This window comes from Tamandua tetradactyla, chromosome 14 (genome assembly GCF_023851605.1).
Source record: "Tamandua tetradactyla isolate mTamTet1 chromosome 14, mTamTet1.pri, whole genome shotgun sequence".
Classification (NCBI taxonomy): Eukaryota; Metazoa; Chordata; class Mammalia; order Pilosa; family Myrmecophagidae; genus Tamandua; species Tamandua tetradactyla.
This window is the reverse complement of record NC_135340.1, coordinates 47401780-47428138: the sequence shown is the minus strand read 5'-3', so window position 1 is coordinate 47428138 and position 26359 is coordinate 47401780. Positions and strand designations below refer to the sequence as shown.

The following is a 26359-nucleotide window of genomic DNA, read 5'->3' as shown; positions in this document are numbered from 1 at the left end:
CCACACTGAACTGTCATAAAAAGAAAAGAAGAGCCTCACTTCAATGGCTGATGTTAACTGCCTGTATCGTAACTCATTCTCCAGGATGAAGTTCATGGCTACTTCTCCCCCTCTCCTCACAGGCAATTCCATTTTCTCTCCTTTCCATTAGAAGAATAACAATAAAAAAAAAATCATTTCATAGACTTGGACCTCTTAGAACAGTTTTTGGTATGTTTCAACATTTTTTGGCAGCAAAGATGCTTCAGGGTCTTGCTGCAACAGGATCAAAATGAAGACCAGTAACCAAAATTGCAGTGTGTAAAGACCAAAGCTAGAACTCTTCTAAGACAAAAGGTCCTTTACTTTTTCTGTGACAAGTTTACAAACATTGAGCTTGGGTCAGAAGGCCTGAAACTTCAGCTTTTTTAAAATTCTGGAAAATCTTGGTACGTCCTCTGATCTTACAGCAGAGAAGACACTGGACTTCTACAAGAAACAATCATCAAATACTTCTCAAGTTTCCCTTAAATAGCTTTTCATTGTTCCCGGGGCGTAGTAAGGGATTTCTTTAAGAAGGCATGGGGTACTCTCTGCAGATGACCTCACAAAGAGATAAGCAAATGAAACGTGTAGTAACATATCTTTCAAGAACTTCCTGCAGCACTGGTATAGCCAAGGATCATGCAAGACACATCCCATTGTCATCATTTTCATGGGTCTCCATTCTAGTTGGTGCTCACGCTGGCTTCCTTCTGACGCAGTCTTTCTTTCTGTTGTTTAAGAAAAAAAAGAGTTATTTCTTTTTCTAATTTTTCATCTTTCTTAAATTTTGATAGGCATATGTGGTTAGAAAGCTAAATAATGTTATATCAAAGACCTTAGAGATGAGACTATTTCCATCCTTCTTTTCCTAAACTCTCCGTTACTTACCTGTCCCTCCCAACCTACCATCCTTACTCCCCAAACAAATGAACGACAAAATAAACAATCTTCCAATCCCCTAACTGCATCTACCCAGAACACCGACGCCTGACATGCCAGGATCGGTAGATGGTGGACTGCTGTGTTCTTTTGTGACAAACATCCTAACTGGGTAGTGTTATTTAAAGACATTCCCTCTTCCTCAGGTAGAATTAAGGAATGCTCAAGAAATAGTTTCTAGGAAGTCTAAATATGAACATATCTGCATATGATAAACCATGCAAAATAGAAAATGCCCAGATTTAGTCTATGCAGTGGGGCAGAAGGTCTCATTTTGTCATGTATATTCTGCTCTGCTCTTCCTGAGCTGCTTTTCCAGGGACAAAAAAAAAAACAAAAAACCCTTTTTCTGAAGGGGCAGGGTTGGAGGTTTGCTGGGAAGATGTGAAAACAAATGAGAATAAACAAGATGAAAACAAAGACTCAATGTCACTGTGACTCTAGAGAAGTATGCAGATTAAGCGTAGTTTGGATGTGTGTGTCCTGCTCTTAGAGCAAACAGAAGGCTAAAAGGGAAAAGAGAAAAGCACATGCCTTTGGAAAGAACAGGGACAGAGAAAAGCCCTTTGAGAATTGGATCCTAAACAGCTGGTGATCTATGAGATAAGATGCTGCAGTGGATTACTAAATTTGCCTAGTTGTTGATTTAAGATATGTTTTAAACACCCATCTTTGGTTTGCAATCTTGAATTAGGGATCAGTTTGAAAGCTCTGCCCTAATTTTCCTTCAAAACAAACAAATCAAACCAAACAAACACTAGCCATAAGCAGAGGTTCTCAACTGGGAGCTTGCTCCCAGTGGGGTCAACATGCAAGCGTGCCACAGTAAACCCAGGCCTTATCTACAGGGCTGACCCTACTCTCTGTGCCTTGGGGAACAAAGTTAAAGCTAAAGGTCCACATACGTGGCCCAGGGAAAGGTACAGAATAATGAAGGGGGAAGATGAAAGTCAGGGTTGAACTCACTGCCATGGAAAATCATACAAATGCATGTCATGGACATAGAGGATTTGTTCATGCAGGCGGGCGACATGCAGTAACCTCAGCTCTGCCTAAGCTTTTTGGCCCTGGCTTCTCCATGGTTTATTTCTCATTCATCTGCCTCAAGGAACCTGCATTTAGCTGCTGATGGGTACCGTTGTTTTGAGAGACATCACGGTCAATCCACAGAAATAATCACACTTTACAACTTGAGAGGATTTAAAGCAGTTTGCAACAAGTACTTGTGATACAAAAGGATACAGTAACTACTATAGGACGTCAGGGTACAGGGAAAGTGGGGTTTGAAAATCAAAAGGAAGAGTGGTGCCCCCACCCACTTAACACTCACTGCTGTTTCCAATTGCAGCGTCAGCCAAAGATACTGGAATTAGTCATAACGAGAGAAATATTTTACTGAGCTCTTATTATGTGCTAGGCACTTTACATGTCTTTTCTCAGCTAAGCATCAACATAACCCTAAAGCAAAGGCAATTTTATTTCCTTCTTTTCACTGAAGAGAGAGATTGAGGCCCAAGTTTTACAAACTAGTAAGTGGCAGAGTTGAGATTTAAACCCAGGCAGCCTGGATCCCAACATCATTGGGTCCTAACCATTCAGCTATTCTATTTTCTATAATTGATGGTGCAGAAGCATCGTGATCCTTACTGAAAATTAGACTTTGGAGGAAAACTGTCCCTTAGAGCTCAGAAGGCCAACTAGACTGGAAGGTCCAGCCCAGGGACAGATGTCAGCAGATTTGGATTCCGGCACTGGCTTTTATCAGCCATTTGACCAATGTCCCTAGGGGGGCTGTATCTTTCTGTATCTCAATTGTACAAACTATCAGAGTAATCCTTGACCCTTTATTTAATGGGGAAAAGGAAATGGGGAGTGTGGAAATACTTGAACCATTTCATGAGTAAGGCACTTTGAGACAGGCGGTATCATGGGTTGGGCTGGGGTGTGGAATGCTGTGTAAAATGCCAGGGAACTAAATTTGGCCAGAGGTGACATCTGTTTAGCCTGCAGAGAGAGAGCATGAAGGTAGGTTTTGTTATTTTCTGTTTTCTCACATATACCTTTATACAGTATGCTACTCTGGGATGGGAACTGAGAGTCTGGATACTACCTGCCATTCCTTTGAGTTTTATCTTTTAAATTCAGACATACTCTTGAATGGTTATATTATTCCAATAAAAATGAAAGATTTTGAGGTTATATTGAAAAATGCATCTCACCAGACTAGCTGTGGGGTTGATTTTCTTTGTTTCCACTTTCTTCTCTGATGTCAACTTGCTGACGGATTCTTGAGCCATTTTTAATCTGAAATAGAAACAGGAAGCAGGGAGGGGAGACAAGGAAAGGAAAAGGGAAGAGGAAGAAAGAAAAATGAAGTCACGTTAAATAGAAATCCAATTGCTTTTGAATTAACGAATCAGTAGTTTGAAAATGTAGAAATGGTTTTTCATTATTAAATTCAGGGCTGGCCACTGTAGCTCAGTGGCAGAGTTCTCGCCTGCCATGCCGGAGACCTGGGTTTGTTTCCTAGTGCCTACCCATGTTAAATAATAATAATAATAATAATAATAATAATATAATAATAATAATAATAATACATCCAAACTCTAATTATGTATGGCAGCTTCTCCTGTGCTTTATCAAAACTAAATTTTCTTCGCTGGGTGAGAGGTCCACCCAGATGACCCCAGGAAGTCTGTTTTTGTGAACACTGTAATCGCGTCTGACGAATGGACTACTAGATGCATCCACTTTACTCTCAGTGTACATTTCACAGGTATCTAGCTTGTGATCCACTCAGCAGGTATACCAAGGCAAGTCTGAAAGCTGAAGTTTTGAGGAAAAATACTAAAACTACAAATATTTAAATTCACCAATTTACATCAAGAAAGTGAAAACACAACCCACAGGATGGGGGGAAATATTTGCAAACCATATATTCGAAAAGGGACTTGGATCCAGAACAAATAAAGAACTTTTACAATTCAACAGTACAAAAGCTAATAAGCCAATTTAAAAATGGGCCAGGGATTTGAAGGCACATTTCTCTAAGGAAGATATGTAAATGGAAAATAAGTACTAAACATGCTTAACATCATTAGTCACTAGGGAAATGCAAATCAAAATCACAATGTAATTCTACTTCACACCCACTAGGATGGCTCAAATAAAAAATACAGACAACAACAAGTGCGGATGAGGATGTGGAGAAAATGGTACCTTTATACATTGCTGGTGGGACTTAGAAAACAGTTTGGCAGTTTCTCAAACTATTAAACATATAATTACCATATGGGATAGCAATTCCACTGTGAAGTGCATATCTTCCCAAGAAAACTGAAAACATATGTCCATACAGAAATTTTACTGTGAATGTTCATAGCAACAGTTATAGCCAAAAAATATAAACAGTCTAAATGCCCATCAACTAATGAATGATGTTGAACAAAATGTGGTAAATTCATATATTAGTATATTATCAGGACATCAAAAATAATGAAATACTGATACATACTGCAACATGAACCTCAAAGACATGATGCTAAGTGAAAGAATTCAGTCACAGAAAATAAATATTATGCGATTCCATAGATAGGAAATGTCCAGAATAAACAAATCCAAAGAGACAGAAAGTAGATTAGCAATTGCCATGTTCTGGGGGAAGGAGAGAACATGGAATGACTGTAATGGTATGGGGTTTCTTTTTGGTGTGATGAAATATTCTAAAATTAGATGATGGTGATGGTTGCACAGCATTAAATATACAAAAACCACTGAATTGTACGTTTTCAAAGGATCAATTTTATTTTATATGATTTATGTTTCAATAAAGCTGTTATTAAAAGAAAAATCACCAGTTCAATAAGACATTATTTCTTACCCATCAGACTGGCAAATCTAAAAGTCATACAACAGCAACTGTGAGTGTGGATGAGGAAAGTGGGAACTGCTACGCAGTGCAGTTAGGGGTATAAAATGGTGCAGCTGCTTTGGAAAAATCAAGTAAAGCGGAAAACATATACACCTTATGAACTCTCATTTCCTCTTTTGGGGAGATACCCAAAAGAAACTTTGCACATAGGCACCAGGTTTTCATTGTGACAATATCTACAATAGTGAAAGACTGGAAGCAACCTAAAGGTCACTAATAAGGTAATGGATAAATTATTATCTCAAATAATAATAGCCAACATTTACTGAGTGTTTACTCTGTGCTAAATACTGTTCTACCTGCTTTATTTGAAGCAGAACACCCAATTCTTATAATAACTCTATGAGATAGAAGCTTTTATTCCTACTTCACAGGTCTTAACCACTGTGCAATGCTGTTTATGTACTTTATTCACTCAGTGGAATATGTTCTGACAGTGAAAGAACTACATCTACAAATTCAACAATTACATGAATTGTTGAATTGCATGACATTAAGAGGGTGAAGAATTTTGCAGAATAATAGAATGAAGAGGCAATCTAGCCATAAGGGGCAAGAGCTCAGGCTCTAGAACCCAATGATGGGAATTAATTCCAAGCTCTGCCGCTTATTAGCTGTGTGACCTTGGGCAAGTGACCTCTCTGTGTGCTTTGGTTTCCTGAAAAGGGCGATAATAATAGTCTCTATTACACAATCATTGAAGGAATTGCAATAGGACAACTCCTAGCACAGAGTAACCACTCAATAAACGTTAGCTACTATTGCTACTGTATAAGTAATATGCTACAGTGTGTGTGTTGTTTTAAAATAGCATCTACAAAGCAGCATTGCTCACAGTTTTATGCATTTGTCAATGAACACACATATACACATATATCTACGTAGACACACACACACAAAATTATTAAAAACCAACTAGAAAAATACTAATTTTATGATAGGGATCATTACTGGAAAGTGAGGGAAGAGAATGGGACTTGGGGGAAAGTATGGTGTGGCAGACTAATTTCATTTTTATCTACAATGTTTCATCTTTATTATTTTAAAAAATCAAAGAATAATGTCTAAACTTCTCTCTGGTCTAATGAAAACACATGGATTTCACGTGCTTTGCTATTTCTCTGCTTATAAGCTGAAGCTCTGCCTTGATCAAGGTGGTGCAATGAGAAAATTGAGGGCTCCATCAACCAACAAAAGCTTGGAAAAACCAGCAAGATCTGGCAGAAACATCTTTCTCAAAATTCCAGAAAAAAAAAACAAAACAAAACTGCAGTAATAGGGCAAGCACTGCATCAAGAAAAAGGCTACTTTTAAGCCGTCGGATCTCATGGTGCCCTGGCTGGCTCCTGCCCCACCTCCACCAGCTCAACCTGGAATCCGTCTGTGCTCCCAGTGTGGACCCCTGGTCCCATGCCAGGGGGGGCAGAGTAACCGTCCTGCACACATTGGGAGCTTGTCTGACCCTGTCCATCCGGGGGTGGCCTGAGGGACTTGCTGTCTCAGAACGTGCGCACACAAGGCAGCTCACTGAGCTCTCCTACAGAACACTGCAGGAGATTCTTCTTCAAATGTTCTCACTTCGAATTTTTTTTCAAATGTTCTCACTTGAATATTATGTCTCCATTTCACAGGGCACTCTTGAAAATCTTAAAGGACTGGGAGAAGGCACAGCTTGCAGCAAGGAAGTTCAGCATCAGTCAGACTTGATTCAAATTCTACCAGTATGGGAGCTTGGTGCAAGCTTAACAGCATCTCTAAACCTTAGTTTCTCTACCTATAAAATGGAGGTTAATGGGTGGGCCTTGGTGGCTCAGCAGGTAAGAATGCTTGCCTGCCAAGCCCAAGGACCCGGGTTCGATTTCCGGGGCCTGCCCATGTGAAAAAAAAAAAAAAGAAAAAAAAAGGAGGTTAATGTCAATCTTGCATCGTGTGAGGATTGAATGAATTTATGTATGTAAAACGTGTGGCATACCTGACGTATTTCACGCAGTCAGTAAAGGGTAATCATTATTACTGAATCTTTCATTGCAGAGATAAAGGCACTCTTTAAGAATGCATGCCAGTAATTCTTAACCTCAAACTAGACAAGTGGAACTATTAGCTAAGTATTATCTTTTCAGCAAAATCATTTAGATGTGTCCTGCAAGCAAACCAAGAAACTACTACCATTATCCTGAGATTTAAACAGAACTCACCTCACTCTCTCTGAACTGATCACAGATTATAACGGTCAGCTCCAGAAGCTAAACTTTGGTGAAAATATGCCCAGAATTTCTTAACTAAATAAAATAAGAGGCACTATCTATTTAAACTTCAGAAGTTTTCTACTTCTTCATATCTCTCTATATTTTTAAGTTTCCTATAGATAAATGATATAAATAAAATCAGAATTCCAAATATGTAGAGCTTCTAAGTTAATTTTTTCATACTGATTCTGTTTTTCTGATAATCAAATAACCGGTGTCCCTTACAGAAATTTAAAAAAAATTATAAAGCTAAAAATTATAATTTCAGTTTAAATCATACACTTAAAAATATAAAGGAAAAGTAAGAATCACTGGTCATTCTAATATTTTTCTCAGAATGTAGTCAGGACATAAGTGGACTAGATAATGAAAATTGTCACATGCAAATCTCTCTGCTAGATGGTCAGCTCCATGACAGCAGAGATGATGACCATCATTTTTCCTGCTGTATGCCCAGCTCTGGACATAGGAGGTGGCATATAAATGCATGCCATAAAGATTTATTCAATCAGCGGCTTGTGTATGTCACTTGGCTCTGTGCTGACAGTGGCTCCCCAAGTGCTTTAAAGCTCTGTTGTCACTGCCTTGAAATGCTTAATTTTTAAACAAGGGACCCACAAATTATGTATGTAGCTGGTCCTGCCTGAGACTTTCCAAGCACATTTCAAGCCATTTTGTTTCTGGCATTTTTCAACCTTTTTTTTTCAGGCCATTTTTATTTCATAAAAGAAGGTAAATTTGGTTGGATAGAATTGATAGCTCCTTCCTTTTTTCCTTGCCCTGTCTTGGAAAATTGTACTTATCTCACTTTGTCCCTATGGTTTTTATGTTCCTGCCTTTCACTCTACATTGGAACCTATCAAAGGGAAGGGACAGGACTTCACAGCATCTCGCACAGAACCTGGCATGTAAGAAGTAACTGGTAAATACTGAATAAATGAATACATAAACAAATACATAAATAACTATAAATTAGTAATATATTAACTGTAAAAATTCAGGCACACACCACGCATAAATTACGGGTTTTCATCAAATCCTTTAAATATCGCCTGAATATAACATCACCAATTAATTCTCAAGACTTACCCTGTAAAACAGAAACTGGCAAATTCTCACTAGATTTTCTGTCCTTAACATCAGTTTTAGAGAGCAAAGTTGGTTTTCAGCAGGCTTTGTGGCACACAAAAACAGATATTTAAATATCTCTGACAGTCTAGTTAAGCCATGTGTACTGGTATGACAGAGCATACCGTAGGTCTTAAAAACTGCTTTGACTTGTCAAGAGATTGCTGGGTATCTATGTATCTATGTACCTACCTATGTATTTGTGTTTCTAACTGTGTGTGTGTGTGTCTAATCTATCTCTCTATGTATCTCTGTATGTATCTACATATCTATATATCTATCCATTTATCTGTTTGTCTTGAAAATGTTCTTAAAAACAGTGGGCAAGATGTCATATGTCTGCTGAAGAAGGGTGGCTGCTATAGTTGATTGCATGAAAATCACTCAGAATCAGTGTCTTTGCATTTATGTGGGAAAGCCTAGATCAGATCTTGCAAATGGGAGGGCTGTAATTTAATCAACCATAGAGAGTTTAATTAAATTCAGTTTTGACTGACTACAAAAGGTTGAAGCAGATTTGAATTCAGTTGCTAACTTTTGTAAATATTGTGATTTTGTGTAAGATTTTAAATTTCTCACTTGTATAAAATTGGAAGACGTGGCAATACTGGGCAGCAACAATCAGATGGGGTAGAGGCTTCCTCAAATGGAGGAAAAACTTCCCACCATTTCCTACCATAACCAAAACCCTGAGGCTGCCAGGCTGTGCCATCCATCAGCCGACTTGTTTAGTTGACTTTCTTATCCCCAGTGCATTTCACTCATTTGTGGTTCCTGGTGGACTCTGCAAGCTTTGAAGTTTTGGAAGTTTCCTGTGGAAGCTAGGACTTGTTGGATGGCTACTATGATAGTCCAGGAGGGAAGGAGTGAGAGAAATAGTATTCTAAATGACCGCGTTCCTGCCAATCCTTCTCACTGTTTAGGATGTTCTCAGTTAATAATGCATAGTCCTGAGTATGTCAATTCCTTCCCCCAAACTTACAATGACTCCCAATCAACTACAGCAGGGATTGGCAAACTTTCTCTGTAAAGGGCCAGAGAGCAAATATCTTAGGAGTCTTTAGCCATGTGGCTTCTCTAGTAACTATTTAACTCTGCCTTTGTGCTGTGAAAACAGCCATAGACAAATACATGAATGAATGGGCGTAGCTGTGTTCTAATAAACTTTATTTACAAAAACAAGCAGTGAACCAGATTTTGGCCTGCAGGCTGTAGTTTTCTGACCGCTAAATTACTGTATTGGATTTAAATTTGCCAGCCTGGCACTCAAAGTTCCTCCCGTTTTAAACTCAGGTTACTTATCTTACTTTTTCAGACCCAGATCTAGGTATCAGTTGAATTAACTGTGTCCAAAGATGAATTATTTAACCTCTGAGTCCTAATTTCCCAATCTGTTTGAAGTGGGAATAATACCACCTAACACAGTTGCTATGAAAATTAAAGATGTTATTTGTGATAATTTAAGTTTTCTTTCTTTGATATCCCTTTATGCGCTTCATATATCAGTCAATTTATTCACCATTTTTACTTACAAGGCTTTTCAAACTTTTGCATTTTGTTCTTAAGGTTGTTTCCTCAGTGACTTTCTTACTCAGTTCCATGTGTTCAAATTCTTCCCATCCTTTTATTCCCGACTTAAGTGCCAAGTCCTGAAAGCTTCCTTCATCTCTCTTAGCGAGGAGTAATTGCTCTTCTCTGCAGTGAAAGGGCATTTTGTGCCTCTCTTAAAGCACTTAGCACTTTTCATCTTAGGAGGGCCTAGGTGTCTTATTTCCTTAAACCACTGAACTACTTGAGAACAGTGATCATGCCTTATGCATTTCTGGGTCCCCTCCCTTCTCTTACATCCAGCATTGTACTAGGCACCAGTCAGTTTTTAGCAAATATCTAAGTGACGAAGGAATGACTTACACCGATAACTTCTCTACCTTAAACCTATCTACATGTTTAGTATATGCGCAGAACCCTAAGGTGATTATCTTTTGTGCTTATCCTTGGAAAAATACCGTAGAAACATAAGAAAAAAATCTGTTTTCAGTTATTGATTAGTTGAGTGAGTCCTAAATAAGGAAAGAGAAAGATTGCTTGAGACCACCCAAATGTGTGAAATATTTATACAAGTCAAATTATTTTTGTATACATTCCAGGATTCCTACAAAGATACTGAGGCTCAGAGAGGTTATATAACTTGTCCCAAGTCTGGAATTTGACCCTCTCACATAGGAGGTTAGAACTTTTCTGCAGTTAGTGGCAGAGAACCCACTGGTTAGGCAATGTCTAGCCACATTATGCTCAACTTCGTCCTTTGGCTCTATCATTTATGGAGCAGTTTAGAAAAGAATGGAATAGAATGTTGGTCCTATTTTTATTTCTTGTCTAAATATGTGGCTCTAGAATACTATACATATTTGCTCACAAGTACTCATAGAAAAGTAGCTAGGCTTGATCTCAAAGGTTTTGTGGTACCCCCTCTTAAAATAAAACAAAAACTAAGCTAAAACAAATGACAAATATAGCTTCAACATATTAGATAAAGAAAATATTCCCAATTTATGAATGCCTCAATAAATTTGACTTTGTCTTTTCTCCTTTCTCACCATGATGCATTCACTCCCTAAGGAGTTTTGGGGGGCCCCAGGAAATTGCAAATGCTGCCAAAGTCTCCTGAGGAAGGACATGCATTTAAATGAGTTGGGACTGTCAAGCATGTTTGCTGATGTTCATTTTTTTACTCTATAGACGTGGTTCACAATCTTTTTATTTTTTATATTATAACCACTTGGGGAAGAAGTTCTACTTCTGCTTAAAATATAGAAAGTTGCAAGAAAACACAGAATGAAAAATGCTGGATAGGTATAAAATCATACTTTTCCTTTCACATATCAGAGAACTGGGGTCACAAGGCAACCAGGTGGACTCTGCTCCAAAGTGACATGCTTTTCCTGTTAGAGGCTGTGGGTCCCCACCCTTACCACCTCCTTTTCTGAAAAACCTTAAAAGAAGGTATACTCTGAGCTTCCTGTTGGCTAGATTTATATACCAGCAGCTCAATCAAACCAGTTTGGAAACCGGCTATCTGTAAAACTGAAAAACTACAAGATCTTTATTCTTTTGACATACAGTATTTCATTGGCTTATAGTTTATAGGGCAAAAGATACTGAAATCATCATGGGGTTTACAAGAACAGAAATAACTTCATTTTTGACCACTGGAATTAAGCACAATGGCCAAATAAAGAGATAAGTGAGATATTAAGGAAGTAAGGCAGATAGGGAATTTAAACTCTTTAACACTCCATGTCATGACTGGGAAAACCAATAGTTAAAAGCAGTGTGTCCAGTGTTCAGAGGCGCCTCAGGGAGAGAAGACAGAGTTAGGGGATCCCCAACATCTACAAGCCCCTGCTCAGCCAGAAAAGCTTTACTATACCTGTTTTATATTTCAGAGTTTCATATATGTTTTCATTCGAGCAAAAAGATTCCTTTTTTTTTTAAGTTGGAAAACCACTCTATATGGAATTTAACAAAATCCATCGAAGGCTTGGGGAAAAGAGAAAAACACAAATAACTTTTCTTCAGGAGAAAGAAAGTCAACAGAAGGTCTCTTCCTAAAAGAACTGTCCAAGGATATCTTGGAGACAAACAATTGGTTACAAGATTTGGCGTCTTAAAAGAATGATTCTTCTGACTGTTCTAGCCGCCGGATTCTGGCTTTTGGGCTCTAATAAAATATCAAATCTCAAAAGTCAAAACATAGCCACCTTTACCAGATATGTTCTAAGCCAAGAAGATCATCAATCTCTGGTAAATACTCAGAGAAGGAAAGAGCCAAAATGTGATAAAAATCAAGTAGCAACAGGATACCCTCTCATAAAGTCATGAAGAACCTCAAATCGCATTATGATCATTTTATTTATGGTCTTTTCATGAAATTTTACTTGATTTTTCCAACTTCTGTCCTATTCTACTTTCCAATTTCTATTTGTTGCCTTTGCTTTTAACAGCCACATAATGAAAATGAAATGGATCTGTTTGACTGCACCCTGCTTAAGGTTCTTTCCAATTTAATTGTGACAGAAATTCACATTTTTATCATATGCTCTCCTTTCTTTCTTTTATCCCCACTCTGAGTATTTGTCATAATTGTAATAAAACTGTCAACCTATCAACTTTTGAATAGCTCAAATATGAAGCCAGGTTATATTTTTTATTTAAAAAAATCATCTAGATAATTGGTTGGTGTCTGGCACAACTCGTTTCAAATCATGGTTCACATTGGGGTCAATTTCACAGTAGGGTTAGTTTTAGTATTTAAAAAAGGGGAAATGGAGCCCACAAAACATCATTCTGTTTTATATACTTATTGGTGATATTTGCCATTTGCCAGTTTTCATAATTGATAATTAACAATTCATTTCAGCAAGTAGGAAATTACAATCAGGCAATGTTACCAGGGCATAGTTGTTAACAAATCACTTTGCTTTTGCAATATAGAAAATAGGACCAAGGAAATGGCTTCTGGAGCACAGAAGTAATGTGTTGGCCTATAGTGATACTTGCTTCAAAGAGGACTCAGTATCAGCCCCCTAAACAGCGTGAGCTAAAAACATTAATCACTGTGTGACCGAGATCATGTATACATCTTCATCCAAGACATTCAAAGTAAATGGATTTGGAAACACTGGTGGATAGAGGAACGAAAGGCATTGCAGGGAATATGGCTCATGGAATGCATGTTGGTAAAAGCATGAAATCTGACCAGCTGTAATGTGAATCTGTTTAAAAGAAGACTTAATATCACTCATCACTAAAGAGAGGAGGTCAAAGTAGTTTAGAAAAAGGGACAAGGCAGGCTGTGTGTGCCAATATGTATAGCAATGTGCCTCTAAGTCAGCAGGCTACAGGGAATACTCTAGTTCTCTAAAAAGCAGGATGATAAAAGCTCAAGGTCCAAATCACCACACTACCTACAATTTAAAGACATGAACCAGAATTTTTCTAATAAATACAAGAACTCTTAATTCTGGTGACTCTTCTGAAATACATGCAGTAAACATATTAATCAAGAAAAGGACATGAGAAAAACATGGCTTTGTCATTGGCCCAGTCAATTCTGGTATAGGACCCTTTTTTTTTTTTTTTTTTTTTTTTTCCGAGAAGGAAGGAAGGATAGAAGGAAGGAAGGAAGGAAGAAAGGGAAACATTTTTAAACATTTTCTTGTATTCTGTTTCTCCGTTTTTGTTACATGGGCTGGGGCCGGGAATCGAACCGAGGTCCTCCGGCATAGCAGGCAAGCACTTTGCCCGCTGAGCCACCGCGGCCCGCCCGGTATAGGACCCTTTGAATGGTGGTTAAGGATTTTGTGGGATGGAAGACGTATTGACACCTACTATAGATCAATCACACTTGTAAAAATAAATGACTTGCCAGAGTCTTTAATCCTTCTGCTGGTCTGACTACCCAATGTGGGCTGGCTTTACCGATAATTATTAAGGACAGCTTTTCCTAACAGCAAATAATGATACTTCTATGATTTCCCTTTAGGAGAGAAATGTCAGTGAATGCGTATAAGAAGAACACATACCAATTGGCTAACTACTCCTCTTTTCCTGATACCTTTGCTGCTTTGAACTAAGTAGCATTGGACCAAGGCACAAGAAATGCCACACAAAGAGACTTTGGGAAGGTTTGGGGCTTTCTTGTACGAGAAAACTCAATGCCACCTTATTTATGGCATTTTAGAGCAATTTAGGGCAACAACTTGATATTTTCCTCATTAGGATTACCTTAAGAATAGAAGGTTGTTTTTAGTTTTGTGCTTTTAGAAGGAAATTATCACGTCTGGTTATCCCTCTAGTCACATGAATGTAAGGCTCTGTCCACTCTGTGGAGCTCATTCAGGTCTTCTGAACACAGTCACTGTCCCTAATCCATTGAGTCATTTTGTTTCTCCAGGGCCAGGGGAAAAGGGGCTGATGTTCAGCTTTGGTTCTAAATGAGTGTGATTATGGAGGCCTGCCTGGGCTGTGGGGACCCCTCCTATTTCTAGACATCTTGACAACATTCCCTCACTAGCTATTTTTGAATTCTTGATACAATTATTACCCATGGTTAAGATTTTTAAAAGTCAATGACATAAAGGAAGTCACTTTTCACTGTCAGTCAAAAACAGGCAATGAAAAGACCAAACTCTAACTCCTCAATGGCAAGGGAAATTTCTTCCTCATTGCAGCAGCCAGCGAAGACATCACTGACTAGACTATGTGGAAAGTTTCCAAAGCGTAAAAAAATAAAACCCAGCAGAAAGACTTATAGATACTATGAAACAATGGGTAACCCCCAAATCATGTATCTAAGGCAGGCCAAAATGCTCTGTCACTTTCTTTTCAGAGTCTGACCCCTGACTTTGCCTACCCTTCCACCCCAGACCCCCAAGTCAATGTCACTGACAGCCCATGTTAGGATAGACTAGCAGTGAAGTAGCACCAGGTCCTAGCTCCTTACACATCAGCATTTGGTTTCTAAAAGTTATCCCCGATGTATTTGTCTATCACTCCTACATCCTAAATTTGACAATTTTCCTTACCCCCTTCCTAAACAAGAGATTTTTCCATGTACAATTAAGAAGGTCTTCTTAGAGAACAAATTCTACCGGCTACAAAATCAGCCACTTCATAGCTTTTGTGGGCTATCACTTGTATTACCTAAACACACACTGACTTCCAGTGATTAACTGCAGAACAAAGATTGCTTCCGTTTGCAGAGCTTCTCCCTCAGGTCACAGGGGAATGGGAGTGGGGAGGGGTCTCTGGACTCACCCTGGAATGCATGATCAGTTAAAGCCAATCACTCTGCACTTGGTATACATAACACTCCCAGCCGACCTGGCGATGTAGGTGCAGAGTGAGAGGCAACAGCATTCCATTTTCTTGTTCAGGGAGAGGCATCTGCGAGAGAGCTTAGAAACTGAAGTCGGCCCTGGGTCATAAATCTATAAATTTACTTGAAACGCACAGCTAGACTTTGGAAGATGTTTCCAATCCTGATAATGAAGACATGTATGTGTCTGCAGATGCCAACTCCCCCACTTTTTCATTTTGAAACCGGTACCACCTACTGAGTCTCACCAAAACCCAGAACGGATGAGAGCCTGTTTGCACAGGTGACTAAAATAAGGGGCAAGGAAATAGAGGAGACTGTCTAAGGCTGGGAGCCTTTCTGGCGCCCCTGAAATCACACTACCCAGGCAGCGCCCCCCTTATTCTATCTATGGCCAAGGTGGGAGTTTTCAGAAGTCTCACAGAAAAATTATTTACTTGAGCTGAATGAAGGAGACTTACTTTGGGTTTCCATTGCTCTCTGCCAAGCTAGGGAAGTGTGGACAGATGCTAAGGTTCTTATTAGAGCCCCAAACAGGTTTGAGGCTTGGCACAGACATAAATCCCAAGGATCTCCAGTTTTTGTCTTTTTAGACAAATTGAAACTAATGCAGTCAAGAACAGAACAGGTGATTGTTTTACCTATTAACTAATCTTTTTTCTTATGTACATGCCCATTGTCTTCAATGAAGCTTTGACGTTTTAGATGTTTGGGCAAACACAACCCATATGGGATATATATATATGGGAAATGCTACCACCAAAATTCAAACAAATAAGGTGTCTATCAGCAGCAAGCAGCCAATTCTGTAATCAATTTCAACATGATAAAAGAAAACACAGTGCTCTTTTATTTTTTGACAAATATTAATTAAACATCTACTATATATAAATACCAGTTGCTAGAGAGTAAACAGAGACACATAAGACATTACTTGAGACCTTGGGAGAAAACTAGCTCAACCAAGTGAATGAAAAACAAATCAGTAAATGCCAAAATAGAAGTGACAGTAATCCCTCAGAATACTGGAGGAAAGAGAGCGCATAGGGATTGGGGAAAACTTCATGAAGGAGGTAGGATGTGATCAGTAGATTAAATTCTTCCAGAATTTATGGGACTCTTCTAGAGTTCCAGAACCTGCGCAGTACTTGATACATAATAGGCAACTGAAAGTATTTATTTAAATAAAGCTGATTAAGGGTTGCAGATTTCTATCATTAGAATGCAAAGAAGTGAGAAGGACACACAGAGGAGCTGGAAGTTAGTTTGTCCCCAGGAGTCACACAATGTTATTCCTCCAAGATGTACACTGAATTCCTCAAGTCCACAAATTTGCCTTGTGTTGCCTCTCAGAATGCCCTTATTTCTTTCTTCTCTAAGTAACCAAATTCATCTTCTGGTCAGTGCCCAGCTTGTTTCCTACCTAAGATCACAGGAAGTCAGGGTTGAGGAGACCATCAAGACCCCGTAAGTCTAGAGGATCCTAAACTTGGTTGAACATAATAGCCAGGAGGAGACCTCCTCCCTCCTTCCTCCAAAGTTTACTTGATATATGCAAGCAAGGGATGGGAACCCAAAGCATTTATTGAGGCAATCTAACAACATATTTTCCTGTTCTGCCATCAATGTGGGGAGCTTTCTAAGACCCAGCTTTTAGGCCTCACTACCCGGGATTCTGATTCATTAGATGTGTTGAATTTTCATAAAGCTCTCCTGGTGATTTGGAAGATCTTCCAAGATTCAGAGCCACTTCTCCTTTTCCACTGGCTTCTGAACTTCCTGCCAAGGGATGATCTAGTTTCTTGCCAAATATCTTCCCAGAGCCCTCTCTAGCCTCCACATTTCCTTGTGGTCATTTCCTCCCCCAAATTCTTACACGACTCAGGACCTTCAATGCTCATTTAATAATAATTTTGTACTACATTGTGAAGTCTGTTCAATGTCCAAACATGTATTGGGTATTGTGTTCAAGAAGGTATCAAGGAAAAAGTTTATGTCCTAAAGATGGAAAAACAGCTTAAATAACAAGTTGGAATGAATTAAGTGCTAAAGGATGGTAAGAAAAACATGCTAACAGACATCAGAGGAAAAGGTAGTTCTACCCAGGGGGATTTCAGAAGATTTTAGCTGGTTTTGTAAGTGATCCTTGAAGGATGACTATATTTTCATTAGCCAGAAATAACCAGGGCCATTGTATTATAAATAAATTATTCAATGAGAACACAAGGCAAGAAACTGTGTGTTATGAGTGGTGGTTACAGTGCATGCTTGGAAAGAGGAGGCAGTAGGAAATAGGGCTGGAAAGGTGAGTTAAGGCAGCATTTTCCTGGGTCATGTAGTAATTTGGGAGAGAATAAGGAATACTTGAAAGAGTCGAAACTTTAAATAAGCCAACAAAATCTAAGTTCTTATTCCTGCTCTGTTGCTTACTAGGGACACTGGTAATTCATTTATTCTCTTCTGTGCTTATCTGCGAAATAGTAATAAACCTTTTTTCAGGGTTATTGTGAGGATTCAGTGAGCTAAAGAATATAAATACATACCATGGCTAATTTGCTTCCCTTTATTTTGTGAGCAATGGAAAACCATGAAATATTTTGAAAGACAGAGATATGACCCAAATTCTGTTTAGAAAGATAACTAGATGTGATGTTAAGGGTCATTAAAGAGGAAACAGAAAATCTACTGGTGGAGAGAACAGTTAAAAGGATGCTTAATAATCCAGGCAAGAGAGGATGAGTCATGAATTAGGGCAGTGCTATTGTGAATAAGGGTATAGAAGAAAAACCACTGAGGAGCAAAACAGAGAGGAGTTGCAAAAGATGGAAAATGAATTTTGAGACATTAAAGATCACTCAGGTTTCCAGCCCAGCTTTCTAGCTGCTAAGAGGGTAGTGGTACAATTGAGAGTTGGGTACCTAACAGGAATAGACTTAGTTGACTATAAAAAATTCCATCTGGGACATGCTGAATTGGAGATGAAGACTAGGCATCCTGTGGGAATGTTTAGTGTACAGAAGATTTGGGTCTAAGACTTAGAAAAGAGGCCCATTCTGGGTAGGAAGACTTGGGAAAATGGTTGGGAATGGCTAGGGAGAGAGCAAAGAACAAGAAGAGAAGAACACTGAGATCTGAACCCTGGGAGAATGTCCACATTCAAGGAAAAGGAGAGAGAGGAGTTGGTGAAGGAGCTGGAGAGTGAATGGACCCTTACAAAGAAAGAAACCCAGAATACAGTCAGAGCAAAGAGGTATTTCAAGACGGAGAGGCTATCATCAGTGTCAACAACTAGCAGAGGCAAGGAGTCAGAGAAGCCATTTGACTTCATAATTAGGAAATGTGGCAAAGTCTGCTAATAGTCTCAACATCCATTCCTCCTGCTTCCTTTAGTAATGGAACTCATTTGTCTGTAGCTGGGCACCTGGATCCTAGTTAAGTCTATATTTCCCAGCTGTCTTTGTGTATGGACACGACGCTAAATCCTGCCCAATGGGCTAAAAGTGGAAGTAATATGAGTACTTTCCAGGTCACGTCCTCAAAAATGAAAGAGTATGTCCTCCCCTTCCCACTGGCAGGAACTCAGAAGGAAGGGTGGTGGTAGATGTGACGTGAGCCACCTTCAAACTTGTGAATAACAACCACACCTTCAGGAAAGGATGGCAGCCATAAAAGAGAAGGAACCTGCATTCCTGAAATAAAATTTTCTTTTTTAAGCAACAGTTTTTTGGGTCATTGTCATAATAGCTGAGCTTTTATCTTCAGTGATACATGAAGAAGTGAGTATGAGGTTAAAAAACAAACAAAAAGGAAGTGAGAAAATGAATATAAACTCTTCTTTCAAGAAGTTAGGAGGGAAAGAGATGGGTTGATAATTTACAAGAAAAGGAGTAAGGAGACTTTTTCCTTTTTTTGTCTTTAAAATCAATGGTCTTAAAATTCCTGCCATTTTTAAATTTACTATCTCCCCTCCTTATTTATGGGATATCTTTCATTTTGCTTATGCAGTTTTAAATTTATTGCTTGGGAAATAAGCAGGTTTTATTCTTACTAATTATGATGGTTCTGTTTATAATTAGGTCATCAGGACACTTATTATTTGTATATTTGTACATAACTGCCTTTAAATGCGACTTAGGAAAATTCAAAGTTCTGCTTGACTACCTAGAGGGTGATTATCTGTCCTATTAAAGGGATCCTTTAAAAAATATTAAGCTTCTGAGAAGTGGATACAAACCTTTTAATTCTATAGCAAGGGCTAGGGAAAAGAAAATGAACTTATTAGAAGTTACTGTAAGTATCATGTATGTATGCCAGCAGAAAAGTAGGATTCAATAAATAAAAATTTAGTCTATGGAACTTTTTCCAGGAATAACTTTATCATATAAGGAGATGAATTCCTGCAATGTCTACACTGCAATGAATGGCTCCTTTGTGAGTTGAGTGACGGCCTAAGTCCCCAACTCCTAGTCCTAAAGTGACTTGAGCAGTTGGGAGCTCTGGGGACAGTCTTTGGGATAACCCCATAACAACTATTGCTGTCACGGGTATGGCAGTTGCATAATTAACCACAATAGTTGCAAGTAATATACTTAAAAAAAATCCTGGTGCTATTTAGTTGGACAAAAAAAAAACCACACACAAAAAGCCACAAACAAAAACAAAGCAACTATTTATCTATCCATTTCTCCATCATATAATTATAGTTATGCATATAATGAAATTTCTTATTCGTATTTCACATAAAATTCACCAAACTCCTTATTCACTCATTATTTTTCCATTATGGGTTCTTTAAGTGGCACTTTTAAAGTTTGCCTTGGCTCTGGGTGAATCATTTACCAAAACTTTATTCCTGGAGTCATGACTCCCCTGGGACTTCTTTACCTTTTGCAAATTTCACAGCCCATTTTGTGGGCGGCAGTGGTTATAATTTGTGGCCTATAATTATGCATGTGTGGGCATATGTGGGGAGCAGTCAAAAGATATCCTGAATGGTAGAATATTTTATAAGGAAGGGTCCTCTATCCCAGAATAATTAACCAGCAATAAGGAAAAAAAAAAAAAGGCAGAAAATGAGTAAAAAATAAAAAGTAGTCAAGAAATACAGTAGCAAAAATAAAGTTACTCCTTGCAATTATGCATATGCTTTGACAATCTGTTGACTTCTGAGGAAGAAACGTGTGGAACCAAAACTCACTGCGTATTTGGATGGGAAGGTCCTCTAGACCCACCCCCAAGGAGTGCTGGCGTAAAGGTGAGGGGCTTCGTCTCAGAAATGAAACGCACAATTCCTCAAGATATTAGAACAGTAGTTTCTAGACTGAGAGAGAGTTAGAGCTATGAAGAGATCACAGCTTTCATGTAGTTCTTGCTTCATCGCAGTAAAGACAATTGGTTCCCCCAGGCAATAAGTGGTTTGCTTGATATTGCAAATTAATGGTGGAATGAGGACCGCAAAAATGCTGATTTTTTAACACTTTGCCTAGAGGTCGTTTTTACTCTACTGAGCACTGTCATACTCAGAAGGGGTAAGAGAAGGGACTGTACCTTTTACTGGGGATGTGTCCCTGTACTAGGGGCAGCGTGGAGCCTGGTTACGGAAGTTTGTTGTTCTGCCTAAGATTAGCTATATAGTTAATCTGCAGGTAAATCACATGCCTAGTGAAATGCTAGCAGAACTGTGTCCAACACCAGCTTAATGACAGAGTTTATCATTTCACTCACATGGCACAAGAACATTGCAGGCTATTTATATACCATATGTGTGTTTACAGAATGTTCTAGAGTTTCATGACGGGTAACTGCTACCTTGTTATGGGGAAGCCTCCATCTCAACTCTGCATCAAACTAATGTGTATTCATGGAAACGATGCTAAGCAGAAAAAGAGGTAAATATACTCTACTACCTAAAATTAGCCTTAAGTGACCTAGATTAGTTTTCAACATTTCTATTTTATTTGGAAGTGGAATTTAAAAGAAAAAAGAAACATTTAATATGGAATCCATCCCTTTTGAAATAATATTGATCCTTTCAAAAAAATGATTTTTTTGACATTTTTAATTGACCTTCAAATACATTTAAAAAATCAAGGAGAGTGTGGTGCAATGGTGGCTCACTGGCAGAATTCTAACCTGCCATGCTGGAGACCCAGGTTCGATTCCTGAAGCCTACCCATGCCAAAAAAAAAAAAAAAAAATCAAGGGGATTAAATTTCTTCTGATGGGATCCAAAACTATAATTTTATTTTCTAATAATTATAAGCTATCATAATTTCATTTGGTTCTGGATTTTATTTTTTTAGGATGCCTTTGTATACTCATCTTAATGATGTTAGGTTAATTTTCCTGACATTTAGTATTGCTGGGATTTATTGGATTCCTGTGAAAAGTATTACTTAAAATTCCAATATCAAACATCATTAAATAGGTATCAAAACAAAGCAATCATCTTGCCTGTCATTTAAATATAATAGAAGAATTTGAGTTAATCTACCTATTTTACTACAATATGTGCTTCTAATAGTTTAAGAGCTAAACCCCTAAAGCAGATAGAGCACAATTTAAAAAATCCTCACTTCACAAGAAAACCCTGGGCATTAATCAGTTTGTTTAACTGGATCAGCAACAATATACACAATGTGCTAACATTTCTTAAATAGACTTTTCCATACAAGCTGTTTCCAAAAATAGTTTATTAGTCATCATTAGCTTTCAGAGATGTTCTAATCTGGAAACTCTGGTGAGCCATCTCACAAAGCATGGCTAGCATGGAGAGACCCCTGAAATTGCTAAAGAAGACCTGAAAAGGACCCTGTGAAGTCATGACCCTTTTAAAGGTGCTGGTTTACAGAGTGTGAAGTAGGCAATTTGCCAGCTGCACCCAGGAAGCAATGCCGCAAATGCCTGTGGCTGGAAACAGAGAAAATGTCATTTGGAAGGACAGTTGGATACTACTGCCACGCAGACCCAAATTAGTTTGGTCCAACTTCTCTGAGAGGCAAAAATTCCTTATTTCTGAATAAGGTTCAGTATTTCAACAGAATATTATTAAATGAAATTAATTACCGTCCCTGCTTTTCTTTTGGGGGGGGGGGTGTTGGGGAGGACCATTTTTTAGAGCTCTAACTTCAGGGACAAATTCAATAAAGACTATGCTTAAAATGTGAGGTTTAAATTTGTAAGCGAAGGCTGCACATTTAGGGCCCATTGTTGGTTTTCCAGCTTCAGAGATGCACGTGGATGGCTTATTGGCCAGCTGCTATCTTGTTAGAGGAAGACAGGCTTGGCTTGACCACTTGCATATGAGGCTCACGAAATACAAAATTTATTCTAAAGTAGCTTATTTTCACTTACTCCAAGTGTCTAAATAAGTAATTGCAGAGCAAGAGAAATGAGGAGGATTAAAGATCTTTAGGATTTTTTCATGTTCTCCATATGAAAAATTTCTATTGTTTAAGATCACAACTTTTCTCTGCTTCAGTTTATCTATACAACATGGTATAATTGCTACGTTCCCAGGAGATGATGGTGGGAAAATGTGTTGCTATAAAGAGTATAAAAACTCTTTGACTTCCTTGGAAAGAAAGAAAAATTTTTTTTTTAATTCCCTGAGAAAAACCTTAGAGGCATAGTAAACAATAGGTCCAAATCTCTAAATTTTTATCTCCTTAAAAACAACTTCTTCAGGTAAAATATATTAGTATATTTTGTGTCTGTGTGCATGAATAAGGTATGTGTCAACCTTCTCTCTGTTGACAAACTGAAGAACAAAAATATTGAAATTATGGAATTTCAGGTCTCAATGCTTAGTGAAATATAGACACTCTAATTAAATAAACCATTTTCCCTTACTTTGTACAATTTTCTGTCTCCTTGCACTCCACTTGGAAGGACAGTCCTATACATCTATCCTGTAGGAATAGTAGGAAGACCTGTTTGAAGTTGAAATCCATGACACTCTATTGAGAACAACAGCAAACTGATCAAAGCAGTGATCAAGGAAGAATGCTTTCTTTCTGATCAACAGAGCCAAATTCAGTCTCTCTATTAGAACTCACACGCACCCATGCCCACATCCCATGTTTAGAGCCAAGGATTTTCTTCTACCCCCAACTAATAAAATCAGGAGGCCGCAATGAGGCCAAGCGGCATGCAGTTTGATGTCCTCAGCAGGATACGGGCAGTCAGAAGTGGCGCTGTAAATCCAGTGTGGGGGCTTCAACACCGCGCTAAGTGTGGCCCGAGTCTCAGGGATTTCCCTTTGATGCAAGTTCAGTATATTAATGGGAAAAGCATTCACTTTTATTTGTCTGTACTGTCTGCGACAGCAAGACTGCCTCATTTAGATCGGGCCAACATGAAAATACACAGAGAAGCAATCTGTTGCAAATTAGCACAACTCCCCTTTCATTTACTAGCTAGTAATTGGAAGGGGTTAAGAAAGTGTAACTTATCAGATCATGGGAATGGATCTACTTGTGTGGACAGCAAGCCTTCCCCAAATTTCCCTATGAGCCTGGAGGCAATAATCTTTCCTTCATGTCCACTTGATCTGAAAGAAAGCACTGAAACCTGTGAAATACAGACGCCTACTTTGTTAGGTTTGAGAAGGCAGTTTCCTAGACTCCTGAAGAGGGTATCAATGCCTTTATTAGAACCTTACCTTTCTTTGGATATGTTTTTACTCTCGCGCTTCCAAATTGTCTTGAAGTCACTGCAGAACTCGTACCACACCATAAACACATAGCTGGGTGTAATCTCCTTCTCACCAGACTTTGGCTTCATCCCAAAATATCCTACTGTTGTTTCAAAACTGTAAAGGATAGGGAGGGAAAAAAGGGAGTGAGGTAGAGAGTGAGAAACTGTCCACATTAGGGTGACGAGAAGGGACAGCAGGGGCAGTTTCCCATGCATCTACTCTCTAACACAGGAGCCCAGGCTTGTAGTTACTGCAGCTTATCCTAAGCCTCAGAAAACCTACTTGTCCAAGCCTATTGGCCAAGAATTGCAGCTTTGCTGATTTTCTTTTTTTCTGGGCACATTTTAGCTATATAAACACTAGCATGTATAATTCCAGTGGGAGCATATAGGTTAAACTTTTTGAGTTTGGTCTTCATCTCCAGGCCAAGACATTTACCTGCTTTTCGCTTTGTGTGTAATGATTAAATATAAGACTGACGACATATTGGTTCTGTAGTGTGAACGATGGTCACTTAGAAACATCCCTCTACTCCATCTGTAAAATATTTATGGAAAATTGGGAGACTATTCTATCCTTATTCTGGCAAACGCTTGCTTTGTAACCTTGGGTCACTCACTCAGTGTCAGTGATTCTCAATTTTCTCAAGCATAAGAAACTGACACTATATGATGTTTAAGAGGACTAATATTTTAGAGCTCGATATAATGCAAGAATATAAACCCACAAACATACAATAACAGGCTTAATTGTGGGCATAAAAGGTTTGAGCAAAGACCATCTCTAATATTGAAAAATGATCTCCAATCTGCCCAGAAAAGAACCCAAGTTTTCCAATGTGGATTCCCAGATATCACTAAGAACCTCCTAACTTACTTCATGCAGGCTCACTGTACCAGACTGCCCAGGCCTCCCAAGCAGCCCTTCTTGGAGGCAGTAGCCTTGCAGCAATTTATAGCACTGAACTCAGCACCACCACCCTCAAACCCCCCTTCCCTAGCCTCACAAGCTCATTTGCCATGAGCAAGAACACTTAAATAACTGGCCCCTTTTCTAAGGTGTTGAAACTAATCAAAGCAAGAATGGCTGGCCATGTTTATTACTCTACGCTCTATCATATGTTCAGATACAGCATTTTTTGTGGCCATCCTGAATACAGAGTTTCTAATGGAACTCTATTCCATGGCGATTGTAAAACTCTGAAGCCCCATTACTATTACGGAGCATACTTTCATCTCATTCTCAGTTATTGGGCAATATGTATCTCATAAGATTTTACCACGTTTCACAGATGAACTGTTAATTGATTCCATGGCTATGATTAGGTGAGATCCAAGCTGGAGCTGCAGCTCTCAGCCCCATAAATTCTTTGTGCTTCTGTAAATAATAAATCTGTTTTTAATGCAAATTAAAACTACTGGTTAGGGAATTTTGGCTTCCAGTTATTAAAAGAGTGGAAGTGCACAAGGGGTGAAATGCAATAACTGCAGTAATTTGCTTTTTTTCTTTATTAGAGAAGTTGTAGGCTTACAGAAAAATCATGCATCAAATACAGGGATCCCATAATATACTACCCTATTTTTAACACCTTGCATTGATATGTTACATTTGTTACAATTAATGAAGGCACATTTTTATAACTGTACTACTAACTATAGTCCATGGTTTAACTTAGGGTTCACTGTGTTTTATAGTTCTATAGATTAAAAAAAAAATTTTATGCTAGTAACATATACACAATCTAATATTTCCCCCTTTAATCACATTCAAATCTATAATTCAGTGCTATTAATTATGTTCACACTTTTGTGCTACCATCACAACCATCCATTACCAAACTTTATGATAAAAATTAATAGAGATTCTGTATGTTTTAAACCTTACCTCCCTATTTCCTACCCCCATCCCTTCCCCTGGGAACCTAGTATAGTCTAGACTCTGATTCTATGAGTTTGCCTATTCTGATGATTTCATAATGGTAAGATCATACAATATTTGTCCTGTTGTCTCTGGTTTATTTCATGCAACACATCATCTTCAAGGTTCATCCATGTTGTTGCATGTATTAGAACTTCATTCCTTTTAAAGGCTGAATAACATCCATTTTTTGGTGTGTGTGTTTGTGTGTGTATATATATATGACACATTTTGATTATCCATTCATTGGTTGGATACTTTTGGGTTGCTTCCATCTTTTGGCAATTGTGAATAATGCTGCTATGAACATCAGTGTGCAAATATCTGTTTGAGTCCTGCTTTCGATTATTTTGTCTTCCACGGTGGCTGCATCATTTTACATTGTTGCCAGCAATGAATGAGTATTCCTCTTTCTCTACATCCCTGAAAGGACCAACAGCCTTGCTTGCCCTCCTCTGGGCACCAGGACTGTCCCCAACACAGTCCCTAAGCCCTATGGAGCCCTGGGCTGGGAGGGGCAGGAGCACCAGGAAAGAGGCATTTCTGGCCCAGGAGAACTGAATAAAGACTACTGAGGAAAAACAAACAAACAAACA

General features: G+C 38.5%; 1 protein-coding gene across 6 annotated transcripts in view; it reads right to left on the bottom strand.

Annotated features, from left to right (window-relative positions):
* Positions 1 to 492: 492 nt before the first annotated feature.
* The window catches only part of FMN1 (formin 1), a 439238-nt gene continuing 413371 nt past the window's right edge, over positions 493 to 26359 (bottom strand). For all 6 annotated transcript variants that reach the window (XM_077127364.1, XM_077127363.1, XM_077127362.1 and 3 more), the window contains 3 exons: positions 23811 to 23960; positions 3183 to 3267; positions 493 to 752 (listed from right to left, as the gene is read on the bottom strand). In XM_077127364.1, the coding sequence (XP_076983479.1) occupies positions 708 to 752; positions 3183 to 3267; positions 23811 to 23960 (280 nt within the window). In that variant the 3' untranslated portion in view covers positions 493 to 707. The remainder of the gene's footprint in view (positions 753 to 3182; positions 3268 to 23810; positions 23961 to 26359) is intronic.